This window comes from Hoplias malabaricus, chromosome 5 (genome assembly GCF_029633855.1).
Source record: "Hoplias malabaricus isolate fHopMal1 chromosome 5, fHopMal1.hap1, whole genome shotgun sequence".
In the NCBI taxonomy this organism is placed as follows: domain Eukaryota; kingdom Metazoa; phylum Chordata; class Actinopteri; order Characiformes; family Erythrinidae; genus Hoplias; species Hoplias malabaricus.
In genome coordinates, this window is record NC_089804.1 from 40280266 (window position 1) to 40303426 (window position 23161).

A 23161-nucleotide genomic window follows, 5' to 3' on the forward strand; every position below is an offset into this window, starting at 1 on the left:
CTGTAATGATTTGGTGTGACTTGCACATGGTGTAATTACATCACATTCACCCATAATCTTTTGTTTCTGGTCATGAAGAATCACCCTTGTCAGTTCAAACAATTGTTGCTGCTGGTACCATTGTAGGAAAAAGAAAGAGCCCGTAACATTGACATTTAAGGGTGAGATAATGGCACGAGCCCCACCTGCCCCAATGCATAATTTCTCAATTATTCATGATTAAATTATATGAATCAACTGCAGTGGGACAATGGGACAATACAGTGGTCTCCCAGGGGGTGGACCCAAGGAATCAATGAAGCACTCATCTGTCCGGTTCAACTGACTTTGTCATGAATAACATCAAATGACTGACAGAAATTGCCATCTGCTTCCACTGATAGCTGTTTTTATTTTTAATATGAGCGATGTAAAAAAATGGCACCTCTGTATTGCCTTTAAAGGGCTAAGACATGATGAATGAATTGTCTTATTGCAAATATCATATTAGCATATTAGCCTGGTTTTAATACTACTGCAATGCTTTTCTTGCTTTTTTTTCTTTAAAATAATAATAATATAGAGCCTTTCACAAACCCAAGGACGCTTTACCTATAGCTTACATGTGTACATACAAAAAACAATTCTGAGAATTAACCCAGTAAACATTTAGCCGTTGATTCAACGTTGAAATAACGTAATGACTGCCGTCTAATCAACGTTCTCTTAAGGTTGAAAATGAAAGTTGAATAGACGTCCAAACACAGACATTGAAAAGATGACTATTAGATGTATTTTGGACGTCCATTGACGTTATTAATTGGTCCCGAAATAAATTACTTGTATAAAACGCGTTTTGGACGTCCACTGACGTTATCGATTGGTCATCACTTGATAACAAACATATTAAGATGGAATTTGGACGTCCATTGACGTTTAAAATATGTCCTTGACAAACAGGCTACTTTTAGACCTATTTTGAACGTCCAGGGACATTCCTTGTTCACTGGGAAGTTACTGGAAGTAAAATGAGGAAAAACTGAATGTTTTTAGTAGTGTTTCTAACTTTATTAGCTGTTTGGCTCTGTTTTCTTTTTAGAGCTTCAAAGCAGTCAGTTTTAGAGTCATATTCTTTGCTCTCTGATGTTTAGCACAACTCTAATGAGGTGTGTGTTGACTTGCTGGAACGTCAAGAAAACAAAGGTTATGACAGAAGCCAGTGACTTCAGAACCAGTGTTGAAAATGTGGTGAAGAGCCTTTGTTACATGGATTAATTATTAACAGCAAAGGCTTAAACAGTTATGAAACACAGACGGTTTACAAAGACATTAACATTCAGTCAGATTAATTTACTTCACTCTATTGTTACTGTAGCTTTGTCTCCACCCACAACAACCTACTGACTTCCTCATTCAACCTCAATGTAATTTAAATGATTACTTTTACTCACTTAAATGCTCTTCAAATCAAACCTGGCATGTTTTGAGTTAATGTTGGAATAGAATGTGAAATTGTGCACATTTTTTACCATTTTACTGGAGGTTTATTGGAGGATGCAGGGAACTCTGGGGTATACGTTGAATCGGAACCTACTCTAAATTATAAAATAAACTGTATTAATGAACTTAATGCATGCAAATCAGGCTGTAATTTAAGAGAACAATGCTATTGTGAAGTGAATCGCAATTCACTGTAAATTTACAGTTGTTTTACTGTATGAATGTGTCATGCCCTCGTCCTGTCGTGTCTGTTTTCCCCGTCATGTGCTCTCTCAGCACATGGCTCTGTCTGTTATTGTCTATGTCTCCGCCCTTGTCCCACCTTTGTTCCGCCTCCTTGTCGTACTCCTCATTATCTGTTTCAGGTGTGTCTTGTCTGTATCATGTATTTAAGTTCCCTTGTGTCATTTCCTTGTATCGGTCATTCGTTTTGTTTCCTATTCCAAGTCATGTTGTTTCTCGTCACGTTTCACGTCTGCCTCATCTGTTCCTCGCTTCGTGTTTGCCCTCAAGTCTGTTTGTGTTTGGTTTTGTTATTTTGTTTAAATAAACGTTTGTGTTGTAGCGTGTGCGTCTTCGCGTTCCTGACAGAATGAAACAAGTCTGTGACTAGAGTGGGACGATACGGCCTAAATTTATATCACGATATGTATTTCTTAATTTCAGTCGATATGATATTATTCTGATATCGATATAAACAATAAAAAAAGCCACAGAAAAACGTCCTAGAACTGAAAGCAACACATCACCATCAAACAAATACCTATTGGCTTTGTGAATATTAATGCTTTTAAACTAACTTTAAAATTGAGTGCCCTGTAATGATCTGTAGAGACAGATGCGGTGAATAGTGTATACAGTGAATACTGAAATATTGAAAATGTGCATAAAAATCATATCGTATTGTTATTGAAACATATTATAATTGTGATCTATATATATATATATATATATATATATATATTGACATTGAATTATTGTCCAGCCCTAACTTTGACTGAGTGAAATACACCAGTGGCTGAGTGAAATATGACAGCGAATGAATTCCATTAGCCTCCCTCTGCATTTGATTCACCAGAAGTAAAACATATCAAGTCTGAACATTTTTCAAGAGCTGTTTAATCTCAAACAACACATAACCATGTCCCGTGAGCACATATGCTAATGGCACTAGCATTAAGAAACAAGCAAACATTCCTTAAAACGTTTGTAAAAGCCATAAGACCCTTAAGTGAATGCATTTTTAACCTTGATTGTGTTAGTGTGTGTTTCAGCATATGAAAACACCCCTGCTCCATGTCCGTCTGTTGTGACAGAACATAAATCGAATGCTCACGGTCAGCTGTGGCCAGAGAGTTATGTAATTACAGCCCCAGAACCTGATGTAAAGATCTAATTCAGCACATTGCAGGCCAGTAGTCCATTTACCTGTTGTGTAACACACTTGTATCTTTGCCAGATGACCCCTTCACCACCTCTATTCATTAAGCTTCTCCATGATGGTGGCAAAGCCCTATCAAATTGTATCCAGTCCTGACCCAGTGACCCAGTATATCCAGCTCCATACACACGGGAGACACGGTGACACCGATGTGATTAACAGTTCGGCTTATTAAATCACACAGACATATTAAATACTCACCTTTTGCCCAAACGCTGTGCAGTAACAGAGACGAGGCCAATAAACAGGCTACTGTAAAACAATAATGTAGCATTGGTGCAGCTCAGGGTTCTAGGAACTTCACCTACATCCACTAAGAGCTCAGAGACCTATTCACTGTAATATGTAATGTATAGAAAATTATCTGAATGCTGGTTAAATGCCAAATTTATTTACCACTTCTTCTTTAAGGGAATACCCCAGCACTGCAAGCCAGACCCCTACCTTTTCCTTGGATTGTCACAGAGGAAAAATCCATTAACATTGATATGTGAAAGAGAATGAACCAACAATAATTTGTGTAAGACTAACACAGATAGCGACTGTGTTGTATAATACTGGTCCTTTATTATATAATCTATCTTTGATCAACAGCTTAGATCAACAGTCTCGTGTTCAGGTATATTTATACACGGAGAGCTGAAAAAGCTATTCACTGATAGCTTTGTTATTGATGTGTTTTTCTGTGGTTTACTCAGGGCTGTTGGCAGATGCTCAACCCGTGATGTATCCTGCCTCAGGTGGAGAGATGCCTGCTGATGAATGACCGACAACACACAAGCCTTTTGTAAATGCTCCTTTCCATTTAAAAACAGCTTCTATAAATAAAAAACACAAGATACAAGAAAACAAAGATCTTTTTAATACCAAAAATGCACTAATCATCGCTTTAGTAAAGTGAATTTATTTTATATATAAACGTTGCTCGTTATCACTTTTTAGAAACATTTATTCAGCTTATATATAGTTAATGTTCAATCACTTTGCAATAGATTAAATAGATTGTGTCCAAAATGGCTCCCTATTCACCATTCATTCATTCATTGTCTGTAACCCTTATCCAGTTCAGGGTCGCGGTGGGTCCAGAGTCTACCTGGAATCATTGGGCGCAAGGCAGGAATACACCCTGGAGGGGGCGCCAGTCCTTCACAGCGCAACACAGACACACACACACACACACACACACACATTTACTCACACCTACGGACACTTTTTGAGTCGCCAATTCACCTACCAACGTGTGTTTTTGGACTGTGGGAGGAAACTGGGGCACCCGGAGGAAACCAACGCAGACACAGAGAGAACACACCACACTCCTCACAGACAGTCACCTGGAAGAAACCCACACAGACTCAGAGAGAACACACCACACTCCTCACAGACAGTCACCCGGAGGAAACCCACGCAGACACAGGGAGAACACACCAATTCCTCACAGACAGTCACCCGGAGGAAACCCACGCAGACACAGGGAGAACACACCACACTCCTCACAGACAGTCACCCGGAGCGGGAATCGACCCCACAAACTCCAGGCCCCTGGAGCTGTGTGACTGCGACACTACCTGCAGCGCCACCGTGCCGCCCCCAATTCACTATTCCAGATATTATTCACTATAGTGCACGATTATAGGGAACTGAATTCAGGAGAGTAGTGAATGATTTTGAACACTACTTCATGTAGGTTTTCACCAAACAACGCAGTATGGGTAATCTGATATCTGCTAATGTACAAGGGTTGTTCACTACTTTCTGCAGTGCATTGTGGGATTGTTTGAGTGCACTGAAAATTGTCCACTACGTTTTTGGACACTGACAAAATGGCCGAACCCCAAGACAGTGCACTACATGGGGAACATGTTTTGGACACAGCGTTGGGCTTTGCCGCCAAATGTTCTTGCTAAGATTATGCTTTATTGCTTCTGCATCAAAATGATTTATTGAAGTCCCTCACTCTGATAACTATGTAATTTCGGTTTTACAGTAGTGACTGAACAGTGATGACTAATGAGCTTAAAGTTTAAACACTGACCCTGTAGTGATCAACATTCTTACAACACAGTCCCCCAAAGACAGTCTCTGGAATTCTGTCTTAGGGAATTTCTTTTTCCTACATGCACATGAGGTCTGTAACGGTCCGGTGAGTGTCCAGCAAATGCTCGCTCTGCTCAGTAGAGCATATCCCCAGCTGATCCCCTGTGCCCTCACAATCCCTCCTCTTCCATATGGGTCGTCTTCGACCGCCATGTGACAGTACTCAGTCAGTCAGGTCTAGAAGCTATGCCCTGCCCACTCTGTCCATTTCACATCCCTGTGGGACCTCTGTAATCTAAAGTGGAAGGAAATGGACAGTAGCTCTAACAAACAAAGACAGTCCAACCTGGCAATCACAAGCTTTGTTTTCACAGGCTTCGTGTCCAGAGTATTAACTCTTCTCTAACTGGTTCCACTAGAGTAACCATTCCAGCACAGATCATATGTCTAACAGAGGACGTTACCCTGCAACAAGGCAAGCCCATAGCAGCACCCATCACACTGAAGAGTAATGTTATAAGTTACACTAATATAGCCCATAAGAGCCCATGGTCACGTATGTGTCATAAACCCTTTATAAGGTCTGGAAAGTTCCATACACAGCTTTCTCCTTGACTCAATCATGATGTCCCTATGTGACATTAACTGAACACCTTGTATGTAGTCACATGACACTCTGAATTTGTGTACGTTTGACCTCATTTACAGAACGATGGTGTGCTTGGTGAGTACAGAGACCACAGAAACGCTCATTTTAAAAGCATAGTTGTTTCTAAAAGGTTTGCTCCAGCCTCACACACTTACACTTTTTATTTTTTTTAGATTAATACTTTAGTAACTGTCCTGTGTTACACACGACCCACTCTGATCCCACTTTAAGAATAACATTTTGAAAAAAATGTTTGTTGTAATGTTTGTTACAGTGAGATTTTAACCTGAAAGTAAGCTGTTAAAAAATTAACGTTTAACAATAAATGCAACTATTGTGTGTTTGAACAATCTTTATATTGTATTCAACCTAATGATTTATTAATTTTGTAAGTGGTCACTGTTGAGTTGATACGGTATTGAGTTGTAATGTGTCACGTCATCAGGACTACAACTAGAGAGTGCAGTTTCTGCAGAAACTGAGTGTGTGACTGCAACTCTGCACCAGTTGTTACATTAAAGCTATTGTTGCTTTGCTGGTGCTAAGCAGTTGCTATGGTGTTGGTAATGGTATAGCTTACTAACATGTGGCTAACTTATATAATGCCACAATTTTGATCACCTGAAAATTCCATAGCTGAGCGATAATTGGCCTTGCCCCTTGTAAGTGGCCAAAAAGGCATTATTCTCTTATCCCATCGGTCCATTTCCTCTTATCCATGATGCTAGCCATCGTAGCCAATCTGTTAGCTGACTTGACATGCTTGTTCTCCTCCAAGCGTGTTGAACTGTCCAACTATGCTCCATTATTGATCGTATAATTAGATGTGGTAGCTGACTTTGTGTCATGAAGGAAGCTCTTTGCAGCCTTCACCTCCTAGAAAAAAGAAAGACTGGATTTTGGCAGCACACTCTAAAGCCTTTCCAGCCTCGCAACAGCTGCAATGAAATAATACACATGCAGGGCTTAGATAGGTCAACAAGAAATGTCTTTTGGTGATACTGGTGGAGTTTTGGACACAAACCTTGGCTTCCTGACAGGTCTGTCTTCCAGCACAGATGGTCATGTGTATGTGCAGCATGTATTTGTATTTTTGTGTGTGTGTGTGTGTGTGTGCGCGCGCACACACTAGAGTGTAGCCCAAGGGCACGCTCATCAGACTGATGACCTAGATGAAGTCAGAACCAGCTGACTCTGTGCCGGCTTGCTCTCTCACTCATGTCAAAATGTGTGTGTGTGTCCTCACAACAGTTTTGCAGACATGGACTGTGGCTAGTCTGCCCCTCCAAACCCCCCAACACACACACACACACACACACACACTCCTCACCAAGTATTGCACCCCTGGCTATTATATTGAAGGCTTTGTCTGTTGAGGCAGAGCACAGTGGGGGATGTCCAGTGCACAGCGTGGCATGTGCTGGGGCCTGAATGCTGTTGACCCTATTACAGACACATACACACACAGAATATGTCAGAACCTGGGGCTATATTAAATACAAATAAGTGCCTGTATGTAATAATTCTATATTTATACCAATCCTTGACTTCAGGAAATGAATAGACAATGGTAGACAATCACTAATGGAACTCAGCTTACAGTCTCAGTACTAAATGATAACATTAATATAAACTCTGTATAACCACTATAATAATGCGCATCTCCAAAACAACCCCTCTGAGATTCTAGGAGTGTGTTTTTGCTAATCTAATGCTAATTCACATGAACATTTTTGTGACTCTTCTATGACAATGGCAGGCATTTCTATGGAAGCCCGGTTTGGCCAAATATAGCAATTCACCAATTTTGTTGCTATCTTGTATTTTGAGATACTATCTCATTATTTTGAGATACTAATTCAATATATTGAGACATCATCTCAAAATAGAGATAGTGTTTTATCTCAATATTGATTTAAAATCTCACAATAATGACATACTATCTCAATATGTTGACTTTGTATTTTTTTAAATAATGAGATACTATCTCAAAAATATTGACATTGTATCTCAAAATAATGAGATAGTATCTTAATAGATGGACTTAGTATTGCAAAATAATGAGATACTATTCTCAAAATAGAGATTGAATCTCAAAATACTGAGATAGCAACTTGCATATTAATGAAAAAAGAAATGGTGTGTTGCAGGAACAGGCTTCCATACAGAGCCTTGATTTTCATTTCTAAAACTGACTGAAATACACTGGTCAGGCTACGACGTGTACACACATTTGCAGTTGGTTGAGTCAACAATCAGTTATGATGAAGATTAATTATGACACATTAGGTCAGAAGTGAGTGAATGTATATGTGCCCAGATATGGATTGGCCCTGTATCCTGGGTGAAACCCTTGTGCCCGATGCAGTCCTCCAAGATGGACGGTTGTTCCTGGTTGAGTTTGGCTGCCGCTTCCCGCTAGTGTGAGTGTGGATTGAATGTTGTGTTGACTGTAAAATGTCCTTGGGTTTCTAGAAAGGCGCTACGTAAGTGTAACGTTAAATAAAAAAAAATAAAATAAATATGAAACAATAAACTACTGTTTGTGAGGAGTGTGGTGTGTTCTCCCTGTGTCTGCGTGGGTTTCCTCTGGGTGACTGTCTGTGAGGAGTGTGGTGTGTTCTCCCCGTGTCTGCGTGGGTTTCCTCCGGGTGACTGTCTGTGAGGAGTGTGGTGTGTTCTCCCCGTGTCTGCGTGGGTTTCCTCCGGGTGACTGTCTGTGAGGAGTGTGGTGTGTTCTCCCCGTGTCTGCGTGGGTTTCCTCCGGGTGACTGTCTGTGAGGAGTGTGGTGTGTTCTCCCTCTGTCTGCGTGGGTTTCCTCCGGGTGCTCCTGTTTCCTCCCACAGTCCAATAACACACGTTGGTAGGTGGATTGGCGACTCAAAAAGTGTCCGTAGGTGTGAGTGTGTGTGTGTTGCCCTGTGAAGGACTGGCACCCCCTCCAGGGTGTGTTCCTGTCTTGCGCCCTATGATTCCAGGTAGGCTCTGGACCCACTGCGACCCTGAACTGGATAAGGGTTACAGACAATGAATGAATTAATTAATTTTTGAGACGTCTACAAGGTCCTGAATGGCAACCACAGGCAACCAAGTAAAAAGAATAACTCTTAACTGAAAAGAAAACATTATTGTAGCCCAGTCTCTGAGTGCACTATGCTTTAGCCTTGGCTGCATTAGGTGTGTGTCCCTGTTCCTACTGTTTACGCTAAACCAGTGAGTTGGCAAAAAGCAATTGTGTAATCCCCATTCAATTCCGAATTGTGGATGAGGTCTATTAAAGAATGAGAATCAGCTTATGTCAAAATGCCAAAAATAGAAAACCAACATTAGGGGATTATGGGATTATTATAACATCAAAGAAAGATTAAGAACAAAAAAATGTAACATGCTTTTGGCACCATCACTGTCACGCTCTTATAGATGTCTCTATACAGATTCTTTTCATTACACGCTTGAAATAACGTGGCCTTTTTTGTCTCATCTCTAAAACACCAGCAAAGGCGTCTTCCACGTTAATGCAGTTCTTCAATGAGGGATGATATGCGCAGAAATATATTTGGTACAGTTCCAGGATACGGTGAGCTTTCACTAAGACCTACAGCAAAATAATTGCCCCAACAGAGGTTTGAATTTGGTCACACAAAGATGTGCAAGGCATAAAAAGGAAAGCCACCAACATCTACTTTCCATACTTAGTCTTGTGGTGTTTGAAATGCCAGTGCATATTAGTTTAATAAATAATGCCCACAATAGCACTTACGTAAACATATAATCCTTACAAAGGGTTTCTGATGATCACTGACATCTTGAACATCCATTCCAGCTTTGAGATGAGTCAGTAAGGCCAAAAAAAACAAGGCAGAGCGACACCATGTAAATCCTGTATGTCAGCAATGACAAATAATGAGAAAAGAGCAGCTAGGGCCTATTTTATATATATACTGAAAGCATGTGTTGTTCAATCTGCATCTCATATTATACAGTTCTCTCCCATGTTTTAGTTAAAGAAATCCGGGTGCAGGATTGAGATTGATCCTTGCAAAATAATCAGCTCAGGAATTCATTATTCCCAAGGAAACATGCACCAGTGTGTTGGACAAAGCACAGCTTGTAACAGTAAGCTAAAGCCCTAAGCTGTACACATCCTGCATGTATCCCCCTTAAAAGTAACCTGATTTCAGCTGCGCACCAAGTGAGTCACCTAGTGAAGCCTAATGTCTTGTGGCAGGTCGACTGAGACTGGAACAGGACCCCATGCCTGGGGAACATGTCTGGCTTTGGGCTTCATCTAAAGTACCTCAGTACAATCTTGCCACTACTTCAGTCCTGTGGTCCAGAGCGGGGAACACTCAGGGCTGTCTAGGCCTTCGAAAATATCCAAAGGTTTTCTGAAATTAAACAAAATGTTCATTTTATTTAATATAATCCTTATATTAGTATTAATAATTGTATTATTAATACAATATTAATACTTATATTTGTATTAAGAATAACTCTAGGTGGGCAGCACAGTGGTGCAGCAGGTAGTGTCGCAGTCGCACAGCACTACGTAAGTGTAACATTAAATAAAAAATAAAATAAATAAAATAAATATGAAACAATAATTGACTGTCTGTGAGAAGTGTGGTGTGTTCTCCCTGTGTCTGCGTGGGTTTCCTCCGGGTGACTGTCTGTGAGGAGTGTGGTGTGTTCTCCCTGTGTCTGCGTGGGTTTCCTCCGGGTGACTGTCTGTGAGGAGTGTGGTGTGTTCTCCCTGTGTCTGCGTGGGTTTCCTCCAGGTGACTGTCTGTGAGGAGTGTGGTGTGTTCTCCCTGTGTCTGCGTGGGTTTCCTCCGGGTGCTCCGGTTTCCTCCCACAGTCCAAAAACACACGTTGGTAGGTGGATTGGCGACTCAAAAGTGTCCGTGAGTGTGTGAGTGAATGTGTGTGTGTCTGTGTTGCCCTGTGAAGGACTGGCGCCCCCTCCAGGGTGTATTCCTGCCTTGCGCCCAATGATTCCAGGTAGGCTCTGGACCAACCACGACCCTGAACTGGATAAGGGTTACAGATAATGAATGAATGAATGAATTAATAACTCCAGGTATTTGGTCACCTCCGCTCGACAAATTCATGAGTGAAAACTGTTAATGTTTCCAACATCTTAATATTTTTAACCTTATTAACCAATTCATACTGTCTAGTATGTTTTATCCGAGTACACATCAAAGCACTTTTTGTATAATTCACCCTGTATATGATGTAAAAGACTCTAAACAACTGACCAGCGGATTCTAAGTGTGTTTCATCTCAGGGTGTATTTGGTTCTCAACAGGATTTAATACTAGCACCAGGTTAATTAACTGTAATAATGCTGCATACAAAACATATATGGGTGATTCCACAACACGTTAATGGAAAATTAACATTAAAAAATATATTTACATGTAAATCCATTTAACATTTCCTCCTTCTTTTACAGCAGTGGTGCTCAAAATCGGGGCCTGGGTCCTGAAATAAACACAGTTTTGCAAAGAGTCAAGAAAACACCATGGAGGGCAGGGAGGACCCTCTCAGTGGATTTCTGCATTTATATATTTTTATATTTTTTAAATAAATGCTTTTTTAAAACATATTTATCCACACTATCAAGAAAATATCTCCTTCCACACAAAAATTTGATCTTGAAAATGGTCTCACCAGCTGCTTGTTTAACTGGACCTTTGGGTTTGCTGAATTCAAAGCACTAAGTGCAGTACATTCTAGGTCATTCTGCAAGTAAAGTGACTTTCAGCTGTACACATGTAATAAATCTCTACAGCGCAGCGCAAACCGAAGCAACCCAGTGATTGCCTTGTTACTTAGGATGCATCCACAGTTAATAAAGAGGGGAAGACTTGAATGTGGTGTTTGCATTTCTAAAAATTTGCAATTTTCCCCATTAATTCATTCATTCATTATCTGTAAGTGCTTATCCAGTTCAGGGGCGCGGTGGGTCCAGATCCTACCTGGAATCATTGGGCGCAAGGCAGGAATACACCCTGAAGGGGGCGCCAGTCCTTCACAGGGCAACACAGACACACACACACATTCACTCACTCACACATTTGAGTCGCCAATCCACCTACCAACGTGTGTTTTTGGACTGTGGGAGGAAACCGGAGCACCCGGAGGAAACCCACGCAGACACAAGGAGAACACACCACACTCCTCACAGACAGTCACCCGGAGGAAACCCACGCAGACACAGAGAGAACACACCAACTCCTCACAGGCTCCCAGAGGAAACCCACGCAGACACAGAGAGAACACACCAAACTCCACAGTCACCCGGACCAGGAATCAAACCCACAACCTCCAGGCTCCTGGAACTGTGTGACACTGCGGGCTGGGCCACCGTGCCGCCCCAATTTTCCCCATCCAAACTGAAAATGTAGGTTTAAGAAATCTCCACTCTGGTTTTTGAGTGGGCAGAAAAAATGCAGATAATATGTATGTATTTAACACTATCTCAGTTTGTGTGGGTGGAGTACATGAGTCAAAAACTAAAATACTGAAAGAAATGGAACGACCTCTCAATACGGGATTCATATTTGAGCAGGCCAATAGGTTCTGAAAAATGCTATTAGCATGGATGCTAGTTAACCACATTTTGTGAACTTGCAAACTCCACGCTAAAAACTCAGCTGAATAAGATTTTACTAACAAACTCATATAGGGGGAATTGTTTTTGAGATGGGATATCATATTTGAAAGTGTTAAGTGCATTATTACTTGGATTCATTGTTGAAAAAAGCCAAGAGATTAGTTTCTAAACAGTTAAGGGCTCAAAGGTGGAAAAAACCGTTGTTCCACCGTTCTCTGAAATGTAGGATATCCCCCAGTGTTTCACAGACCATTTTCTCAGCAACCCTTTCACTCTCTAACCCTGTGTGTGCCCTGTAACACCCGGGAGCTGTTTGAAAAGCTGCCCTTTGTACCTTTTCTCCAGAGAGCCACTTCTCTCAGTTTACAGCCGTTAAAGTCGACTCAGATGTTGCCTTCTGTGCTCGACCTCGGCCACTTTTCGTTTTCAGCCGGTGCTTCTGATTGGCCAATGAGGGCGTGAAATGGGCGGGACCCAGGAACGCGTATGGTCGACGCGGCCGTCAATCAACCCCGTGAGGACACGCCCACCGCCGGCGTGAAATAGGAGGTTGAGTGAGGAGTGTGTGGCTTGGTGTTTCTACGCGCTGATAGCAGCAGCTCACACACATGACAGAAGAGAACGGAACTGCAGGGCTGCAGGCGAGGAGTTAACGGCCGCTTTGGCCATGTTTTAAGGAGGAAATTTATTTTCTGGTTCCTCTCAGGCGAGGCGTTCTGTGACGGAGAACAATGTCTGGGGACGGGTTTGTGTTGCTAGCGTTAACTGTGGCTCCAGCGCGCTGGTAGGAGACCAGTGTTCTCTGCAGCTTTAACCCCTCACAAAATAACTGACAGCTCTTATCAGCTGAAGGGACCGGCAAAAGGAGAAAACGATGGCGGCACAAAACGACTGCTGTGTCAAAGTCTCCTTAAGGTAATATACAGCCTTTTATCCCCTTGTATCTCTGTGTGTGGTGGAAATTCTCCCGCCTCAGGTGAGGTTAAGGGTCTTGGTGCGAGCTCTTTGTGTCTGTCTGTGAGGAAAACCTGAACCGCTAGGCTAATTACAGACGGCAGCTCGTCGTCTAGTCGCATAAAAGCTCAATAAATGAGGATACGCGAGTTCTAAAGAAGGACAAGGCTCTGTGACGGTGCTTTTGGGCGGTGCTGCCTTTTACACACACACGCACACAAGACTGAAGCCCGCCCAGTGTGTAAAATAGCACATTCTGACAGACCACCATCAAATATTCAACATTTTTCTAAACCATTTTCTCTCACACGTTCCAAAGTGTGGCAGCTGTGGTAATGTATCATCAAATCCTTTCCCTCAGCCTCCACTGCAGACTCCCATGCATTGACCTCCTCCTGAGGATTCAAGTCACCTGCTATGGAGTTTGAGAGTGTTGCTGTAAGCCCAAGCCCAAGACTAGACTAAGTCTAAGTCCTTCATTAACAGCAGTGGGCTGTCACCTCCTTTGGTAATACCATTCCGCTCCTCAGACTCAGCTCTGTGTAGGAGGACCCAAGGACTCAGGTTCGTGCCAGTCACATTGACGTTTATGATCAAATTCAAGAGGGTTGACGAGTTCACGAAAGCAGGGCACTCCTTTTTAGCCAGACATGGTCTTCCTATTGTCTGACCACCACTCTTCGGAGGGCTGACCTGAGGCGGGGGAGAAGGAGCGCAGTTTCGTCTGTGGTCAAGAAATGAAGTCTGATAGTGCTCTGAAGCCAAGTGTGACAGACAGCCCCATTTCCCCAGGCTACGCGCCCCTTCTGTGGCTTCCTTTGTGCTCGGCTGCTGCACAAAAGAGGAAGAAGGGCCGTGTGCTGAGATGCTGAAAGAGCTGTGGTGGATGGGCGCAGTATTAGGAAGTGAAGCTGCAGGTGCATGCGTCTGCACTGATGTGCTCTGCAGCCGCATGGCTTGCACGCCGTGGAGGTCATACCTGCAGATGGGAGTGTGCCGTTGCGTCCCATGAATGAAGTGGAGCTCACGTGTTCCTCTGAGCATGACAAAGGCAGCGGCACTGCCAGTTTAAAGGTTTACGTCATCTAGAACACGTCTGTCTGGCACCTCGTGCGCTTTGTGTGGGCACCTTGGGGACGACCACTCTGACCGTGTTTTGTTTGGACAAGAGGCAAAGGGAGATTAAGAGTTGCACAACTGCCAGTTGTTTTGTAATTTCCTGCCAGGGATAGAGGTTTCCGAGCGAGATGTGGACAGAGAAAGCAGTAGGGCTTGACAGTGACAGTGAGAGTGAAATGATAATATCCCAGCACTGTGAAGATGTTTTTGTCGTATGTAACGTGTAGTGTATCTGAGGTTAAATCAATTGGAATCTTACCTTCAAACACTGTGCCACTGACAACAGTGAAAAACCTTAGACAACAACACCACATAGAAGCCTTTTGTAAACCCCTTTAAAGTCCAGGTCTATAAATAACAGCAGTGCACATTTTGAATGTCCTCTTTGTTGAATTCGGTGATATATTTTTGGCAGTGGGCTTTTTGATAATGTAACGCAACATCAGAATGAACTAAGTTCATAAAATACCTCATATCTGTACTTCATTTCTGCTCCCACATCTTCAAATTCAGCATTTACCCACCCCTAAGTTTTCCTACCCCCCCCCCCCCCCCCTTCCTGCTCTTCTGTAATTACCGATAATGCCTGCTGTTGAAAGATTGATTTTTCTTCTCCACAGTGGGTGGGTACTGATTGTGTGTGTGTGTGTTTGAGTTCACTCCCCTGGGCCTGTGTCAACTGCAGGCCATCTTTGTCTTGCCCCCCACCCTGATGCAAGCAAGACGTTGAATCACTGGTGTTATAATTAGACCCAGAGAGAAAATTGGAAGCAACTGCTAACGATTCTGAAGCGATAAAGGACAGTTATCTGTAAAGTGTTGACTTTGCATATGCTGTTTGAGGCTTCTCTCAGACATGCCTCTGGAGGCTAGAGATAACTCATAGCTTGTGCCTCCTTTGAGAATGGTCTGGAATTCATAATCAAATGTTGCTAAAAATGTTTTCTCGTGACGCAGATTTTAAGCTCAATCGCTGCCAAACGACAACATTTGAGCGATGCCACACTTCAGTGATGAGGGCAGGAGGCCGTCAGTTTTGAAAAATGTATGTCCTGTTTACGTGTCCAGTCTGCTTCCTTTCCATCATTGTTTGAACTTCGCTTGGGCCAGACTGAGAATGTGTGGTTTTTTTTTTTTTTTTTGGGGGGGGGGGAGGAGGTTTTAAGAGGTAAACCGTGTGGGAACCAGTCTCGTAATAGCCCTGTTTATGGGAATGGCCCCCTTCCTCAAGGCTGCAGGGGTGAACCGTGAATGATTTGGGCTCGTTAAGATCTCCCCTTGATTACGAGATTCACGGTGGCTTTACAGATATGTTCTTTATTTCCTTCTCATTGAAGTCACATGTTGAGGCCATTTTGAACCCCCAGGAGACATGACTGGGGCTCTTTTTTTCTTTACGCTGACCTAAAGACCAGTGGATTCAAAGCAAATTCTGACTTCAGGCCTTGGGTCAGGGGTTTTCAAACTTTCTTAAAGCGACTCTGAACGTTCAACACATTATAAAATCAAATTTAAATTGTCCTATCAGCACTGAGTGAATCCCAGTTCTCTGTTTTGCCCAGGGTTTGGGGGGGAGTCTCGGTTCTTAGTGGTAAATAAACCCACAAATGTCAGTGTTTCCTCCTTCAGAAATTATGATAACAATTCTGTTATTTTATTTTACAGCTAAATTCAGAGTTATCTTACTTTAAATAAGCTGTGGGATAAAGAGCTGAATTAGTGCTTCATAGTGGTTCTGATGACGTCTCGACCTCTTCAAGGGTCGTCCTGTTTTAACCGCTACATCGTGTAACTCTGTTCCAAGGATGATACTCGAAATCAAGGGGTGAGGTAGTTATAAGAAATGGGATTCACCTTTTAAAGTTAGAATTATTATTATTTTTCTCCGTTTTTGGCTCATGCCCCGTCCAAGGGCTTGAAAATCCCCGTTCTAGATTATCTCAGATCAGCACAAAACACCAAAACCTAGGGAGAACACTGCAGTCATTTTGCTGCAAAGGTGTTCTCTGGTGCTATAAACTCTGTGCTGCATTGCTTGCGTAATTGTTCGGCCAAACACATGGGCTCTGCTCCACTTGTGATGAGAAGAACAGAAAAGGAGGTTTATCCAGATGCAGCTTTAAGGCTTGGACCGCTAATCTGCAGCTGCATGAACAATTCCTCAGAGCTGTGCCAAATCAGTAGATAAATTTTGATGATTTGATTAATCTGAAGGTGAATTCAGGCACTCTGTTCGCTACTTAGTTATGGGACCAACTCATTTCAGAGGGTAGGGTTTCTGATTAATGTAGTTTAACGTCCTAGTTGTTGCTTGTGGAACAGTCTATTGTCTTGTGGAGTCTCTTCACAGCTCCATTAGTGATTTCAGACTGTGTTTGAGAACAGAATGACTTCCCCTCAGCCACGCAGGCCACAGGCACTCCTTCACGCTGCTTCCTGTTGCTGTAGTGTTCAGAATCATCTCAACTGTGTTGGGGGCAGGATGGGCGGGGCCTACCACGGGTGATCAAAGATCTGCAACACTCGTCCCTGAACCACAGCGCGCGTTGGCATTGTTTCTGATGCAGCAGAGAGTGTCTAATGCCAATCTGATGTACAATGCACGTGCCGGTTTTCTAGTGGTTGATTTATGTCTTTGGGGCAGATTAGGGTTAAATCTTTCAAAACAAGACAAAGATACTCAGCAGAAAGCCTCCATGCTTTTGTGTTTGGTATAGAACTCCAGCCGGCGCTACTGTGCAGCACTCTTAAAAATAAAATGGCTGGAAAGGGTTTTTGGAGTGATGCAACAGAAGTGGTTTTTAAATGCAATCTTTTTTTGTCTCTGTGAGATGTGGAAGTGTGAAGAGCTTTTAGAAAGTGTTTATAGAACCCTCCCTGAAGGCTTTTCCTAGATCTGCATGACCAAGCCAAGAACCGTTCTTATAGTATACGTGTTCTCGTATAACTTAAGCACAATGCACTACAGAGGAAGTGAAGACCCACAAGGTCAAGGCTATGTTTCTGTGTCCTACTTATGACACTTATCTGCTTTCCCCCCCCCAACCTACAATAGCCTTGCAGGCTTTTTTAAAACAGGCGAAATCCTTAATAACATACAGTAGCCAGCCCTGCATAACACACCATCAGCCACAACTGGCTCGCAGCTCACATTGGCCTCGGGCTGTCTTTTAAACAGGCCATCTACAGCCACCTCCTCTGTCCTCAATACTTTCAAATGAAACGAGGAGGAGAGATAGGGGAGAGGGAGCAGGGGACGGGAAGAAAAGAGGGAGTCAATTGACAATGTCCTCCTCGGTTAATTAGATGCTGTCCTTTTGGACTCCATTGCTGTGTAGGATGAAAAGAGGAGCTGTGTTTGAGATGAAAAGGGGAAGAGATCGTGTGGAGGGGAAGCGAGGGGGGTGGGAAGGAGAGAGAGAATGAGAGAGAAAGCAGGAAGTGTCTCTTTCTCTTTCAGTGTCATAAGGGCAGCAAAGGAAATATAAACATTAGGCCCTTGCTGTAGGCAGATAAAGAAGAACATTTTGTTAATTGTAAGTGGGGTATAGATGACTGTTTGTGTGTGTGTGTGTGTAAGATGACAAGGACACACAGCTGTACCACTGTTACAGTCACCCACACACAGTGCCCCATAGGCTGAAGGGTTAGGGCCTTACTGCTGTAGTCTGGAGCCAGGTGTGGACCCCTTGGTAGAATGAACAGTCACTCTACAGACATAACACATGCATCCAGGGGTTAACATTTCCTATTGCTATATATACCTATGGCTTTTTCGTTTCTATCTTTGGCCACTAATTTGCAAAGGCTGTGTGGGCCTTTCCATACATTCTGTCCAAATATACCTCATTAATAACAAAACAACAATATTTTCACTGTGTTCCTGCACTGAGGCCCATTGCCCATTCTTATTGGACACTGAAATAATCATGTAATCTCTGAATCTGTCATGAGCCAAATCAGATTTAATCACATTTATTCGTATAGCACTTTTTACAACTGATACCTGCCACAATGGTTAACTGAAACATGGCTTTACAATCAGTGGCTATGATGATGTTCAAATAAATCAATAACAATGTCTATGATGAGTATAAGAACATATCAGTTTGGAGCTTTCAGGGCCTAGGAAGGAGTGGTGTGTTTTTTTTAAATATTATTATATTTATGATTAACATTATTACTGTGTAGTTATATTCTTCCCTGTCTGTTCAGTCATGTTGAAGTGTCCTCCCTCACAAATCATGTATCATAAATAAGAATAAAGTCAAAAATGGGGGGTGGTGGCAGGCCTAAAAAAAGAGGAAAATCATGCTCTTCTGAAAATATTGTAGCTACTGTCAATAGGGATGTGCATTCCTGGTGGTGTCTAAAAGGCAGTGATGCCAGCACACTCAACAAAACAATACAATAACACCAACAAAAATTAGAGATACTCACAGGTGAGGATTTGAAAAGATATCTTATTGTTCTAATATAGCCACGGTCTTTTGATCAGTCTGCTTGAGTAATGGACCCTGTCCTTTCATAGGAGTTAATATTATCCATCCATCCATCCATTATCTGTAAGCGCTTATCCAATTCAGGGTCATGGTGGGTCCAGAGCCTACCTGGAATCATTGGGCGCAAGGCGGGAATACACCCTGGAGGGGGCGCCAGTCCTTCACAGGGCAACACACACACTCACACATTCACTCACACACTCACACCTACGGTCACTTTTGAGTCGCCAATCAACCTACCAACGTGTGTTATTGGACTGTGGGAGGAAACCGGAGCACCCGGAGGAAACCCACACAGACACAGAGAGAACACACCACACTCCTCACAGACAGTCACCTGGAGGAAACCCACGCAGACACAGGGAGAACACACCACACTCCTCACAGACAGTCACCCGGAGGAAATCCACGCAGACACAGGGAGAACACACCACACTCCTCACAGACAGTCACCCGGAGCGGGAATCAAACCCACAACCTCCAGGTCTGTGGAGCTGTGTGACTGCGACACTACCTGCTCCGCCACTGTGCCGTAAGTTTTCATGGTTTTAGGTTTTAGCTAACGTCAGTTGGAGCAGCTGGCCTAGTTTTAGCCACCATGACTTTTTAATCACATTTTAGGGACTCGTATTTCAGTAGAATATGGGAAATGTAATCCGTCTAATTCTAATCTTAAATCTGTGTAACACAGTGGCACTGCAGGTAGTGTCACAACCACACAGCTCCAGGTTCCAGGGGTTGTGCATTTAATCTCCACTTCAAGTCCCTCTGTGAGGAGTGTGGTGTGTCCTTTCGGTGTCTGTGTGGGTCTCTGGTTTCCGCCCACTGTCTGAAAAGGAAGCCCTGTGATGGACTAATGCTCTATCCAAAGCGTGTTCCTGCCTTGTGCCCAGTGACTCCAGAGACCCTGCACAACCGTATAAAAAGATGAAGCGGTTATGGAAAGCGAATGAGTGAATATTTCTGAGCACTGGAATAAAACTTACACTTTACAGACCTGTACAGACAGTGCTTTTCCTCTTGATTTCCTGTAATGTAAAGTAAAAGCACCTGATTTCAGTATTCAACTTGGAACAGTGAACTGAGCGCTACTCCTGCACATCCCTGATCATCAATAGTTTAAAGGACACAGAGCACTGATGTTACATTAAAAAAAGATGGGTTAAATGGGGCTCCCAAGTGATGCAGCTGCTTAAAACTTTGCCCTATTGTCAAGAGATCGCGATTTCAAATTCTGTCAATGTCTAATGGGTTCTGTTTAAGTGGCTGGTGGATGCGCCATGAATCGCCGAATACAATGGAGCTCTTCTTGCTCTTGTGTTTTGATAAAAGCCTCGTAATTGTGGCACTGCATTTGTACTGGTGCGTTTTGTCTTCTCCAACCTTTTACATTCCTCAAATGTATCTTGAAAGTATCTAAAGTGTCACAAATATTGTAGTTGCCACATTCCTCATCCATTTTTTGCTGGGACGAGGACTGGAAGACGGTCCCCAGCTCTAAGCTTATCATTCAAAAACATACTTGCCCTTTAAAGAGGCACTTCCTTCCACATAATTGTCTGGTAATTGATCCAGAAGGCCTCTGGCGTACGGGCATTTCATCTCTGAACTATTCTGCTGACGGAGCTTCATTTGCCTTCTACCGTTTCTGAGTTGTAGCTCAGCTTCAAGGAATTTCAATGAGGCCATTTCTTATTGAAAATTCAAATACACATACATGAGCCATTTATTTCCTTCACGCTCCATCAGACTGCCCTGGCTCCCTGCCGGACTGTCCGGATCACAGAGGCCACGAATGCAGGCCCCATCTTTCTATCCAGCAGCTTATTCACTACCCGCTTCCACGCTAGGCTTTTGAAAGCTCATCGACCCCCGTTGACCACCCTGCACCCCTTTTTTTCTCTCCAGAGTGGAAACGGGGTGAACAATGAGGTGAATGGAGTGGCCTTTCGTTATTGACCTGGTACTCCATAAAGCCTAGAATATTTTGGGTTTTTTTCACATCACATACCATCATAGTTCAGGATCTGTAAGAACTGCTCTGTTTGTCTGACCCCCAGAATGTCCAGCCTTGGCTCGCTGTGTTGGTTCTTGTTTCCCTTCAAGTGTTGCCTCCTGGTAAACAATAACAAAGAGCCAGTCTTTGGGATCTAAGTGACCAGCCGGCAATTAAGCCCTTTCTTTGTTAAGAAGCTTACACACTTAAACAGTGCGCTGGCTCAGACCTGTGTGATCTACAGGGGACGGAGAGGTGGCTCAGCTCCATGGCACTGTTATATAGGCTTGCTTTTGTGTGAATGGAGCCAATTAATGAAGTAAGCCAGGAAAAAACTGAACTAAATAAAATGCATTTCTAAATTCTAAAGGAAAAAAAAAACCCAAACATGCAGCATGCCAAATTAATCTAGGTATTAGGCCTAAACAGCTGACCTATTCATACCCCTCTTACCCTGTTTTGGTAGCAACCACTGAGGGACAGGGCCAACTATATTACAGACCATTGACTGAAATCCTAATGAGAATGTTCTATAATCTTTTCTTACTCTCAGTGATATATACTGAGCTACCACTTTCAGATGCTGTGTCCTGAGCTGGACTAATTTTTTTAAATATACAGTGATCCCTCGTGTTTCGCGGGGGGTGCGTTCCAAGACCACTTAGGAAAAACGAATTTCTGTGAAGTAGAGGAAAGATATTTTTTAATGTATTTAACGAGTATTTGGACTTTTAAAACCCTCCCTGTTACTGTTAACAACCCACCCTTTGCATTAAACAGTTGTTCTATAATGTTTTTCAGCTGGAACTACATGTGATATCCTACCACTTTTTTTAATAGAGTCATTCCTCAGCTGTGATTTAGCATCAGTAAATTTCACTCGGATGTGGACGTGAACAATACATGTAAGAACGTCCGAATGTACGTAAGAAATACTTGTAAATGATATATTTTGTCACCTACAGGCCCAGTCTAATACATGTAAATAATAAAAAAAATACTTTTAATTTACACACCATAAGAAAATAATATTTTAAGGTGATATAGCAGCCATAAGCCCCCCTTGAAAAAACTCGTGAAGTAGCGAATCCGCAAAAGATGAGCCGTGAAGTAGCGAGGGATTTCTGTTTATAGAAGGAGGAGTTGAACTGCCACTCTTTACACTGCAACTAACCATGTTCCATGTGCTTAAGGGACGGTGCGGTGCCTGTGGAGTTTATGCAGGAGATACTCCGGGACATTAGTGGCTCTGTTCACACATCTGTTCACTCTGACTTTACACAGAGATTTACCTGGGAGGAGCAGGGTAAAGTCTGTGACAAATGTTTTGTGTGTTTGTGTTCACATGTACAGCTCTTCTGGGTAGACTCTGTAACATTTCCTGGTTAACGGGCATGTGTGAAAAGGGGCTTACGTTTCTAATTTAGGATATATAGAACAAAAATGAATATTGTAACAACTAAGCTATCTGTCTGTGAGGAGTGTGGTGTGTTCGCTCTGTGTCTGCGTGGGTTTCCCCCCGGTGACTGTCTGTGAGGAGCGTGGTGTGTTCTCCCTGTGTCTGTGTGGGTTTCCTCCGGGTGACTGTCTGTGAGGAGTGTGGTGTGTTCTCTCTGTGTCTGCGTGGGTTTCCCCCGGGTGACTGTCTGTGAGGAGCGTGGTGTGTTCTCCCTGTGTCTGTGTGGGTTTCCTCCGGGTGACTGTCTGTGAGGAGTGTGGTGTGTTCTCTCTGTGTCTGCGTGGGTTTCCCCCGGGTGACTGTCTGTGAGGAGTGTGGTGTGTTCTCCCTGTGTCTGCGTGGGTTTTCTCCGGGTGACTGTCTGTGAGGAGTTGGTGTGTTCTCCCTGTGTCTGCGTGGGCTTCCCCCGGTTGACTGTCTGTGAGGAGTGTGGTGTGTTCTCCCTGTGTCTGCGTGGGTTTCCTCCGGGTGACTGTCTGTGAGGAGTTTGGTGTGTTCTCCCTGTGTCTGCGTGGGTTTCCTCCGGGTGACTCTCTGTGAGGAGTGTGGTGTGTTCTCTCTGTGTCTGCGTGGGTTTCCTCTGGGTGACTGTCTGTGAGGAGTTTGGTGTGTAGCCCATGAAAAAGATGGGCTGGGAAATGCTTCACAAACTGAATCTCACAAAAGGTATTTCAGATTTATCTTTATTCAGAAAAAGCTGAGCTGAAACTGACCCTGTGACTTTTCTGTGATATTATCTTTTAAAGGATACTGTTGTATACAAACGCAGAGGAGCACTGAATGTCCTGTTCTATAGCAAATAACATCACATTAACATGTAATAACATTAGTGATGGGACATACGCTGTGAGGGATAGAGGTACTGTTCAGGTACATTACTGTTGACTAAACGTACAAACAGTTTG

At 43.0% G+C, this 23161-nt stretch overlaps 1 protein-coding gene and 1 long non-coding RNA gene across 2 annotated transcripts in view; one reads left to right on the forward strand and one right to left on the reverse strand.

Annotated features, from left to right (window-relative positions):
- Positions 1-9808: 9808 nt before the first annotated feature.
- Positions 9809-12656, reverse strand: LOC136696116 (uncharacterized). Its single transcript, XR_010802571.1, has 3 exons — positions 12561-12656; positions 11026-11091; positions 9809-9992 (listed from the first exon to the last, which is right to left on the reverse strand). It is a non-coding gene; the product is annotated as an uncharacterized lncRNA (long non-coding RNA).
- A 166-nt stretch (positions 12657-12822) lies between these two features.
- Positions 12823-23161, forward strand: part of kif21b (kinesin family member 21B) — a 94013-nt gene continuing 83674 nt past the window's right edge. Inside the window, exon 1 of the mRNA XM_066673277.1 lies at positions 12823-13141. Coding sequence (XP_066529374.1) covers positions 13101-13141 — 41 coding nt within the window. The 5' untranslated portion in view covers positions 12823-13100. The remainder of the gene's footprint in view (positions 13142-23161) is intronic.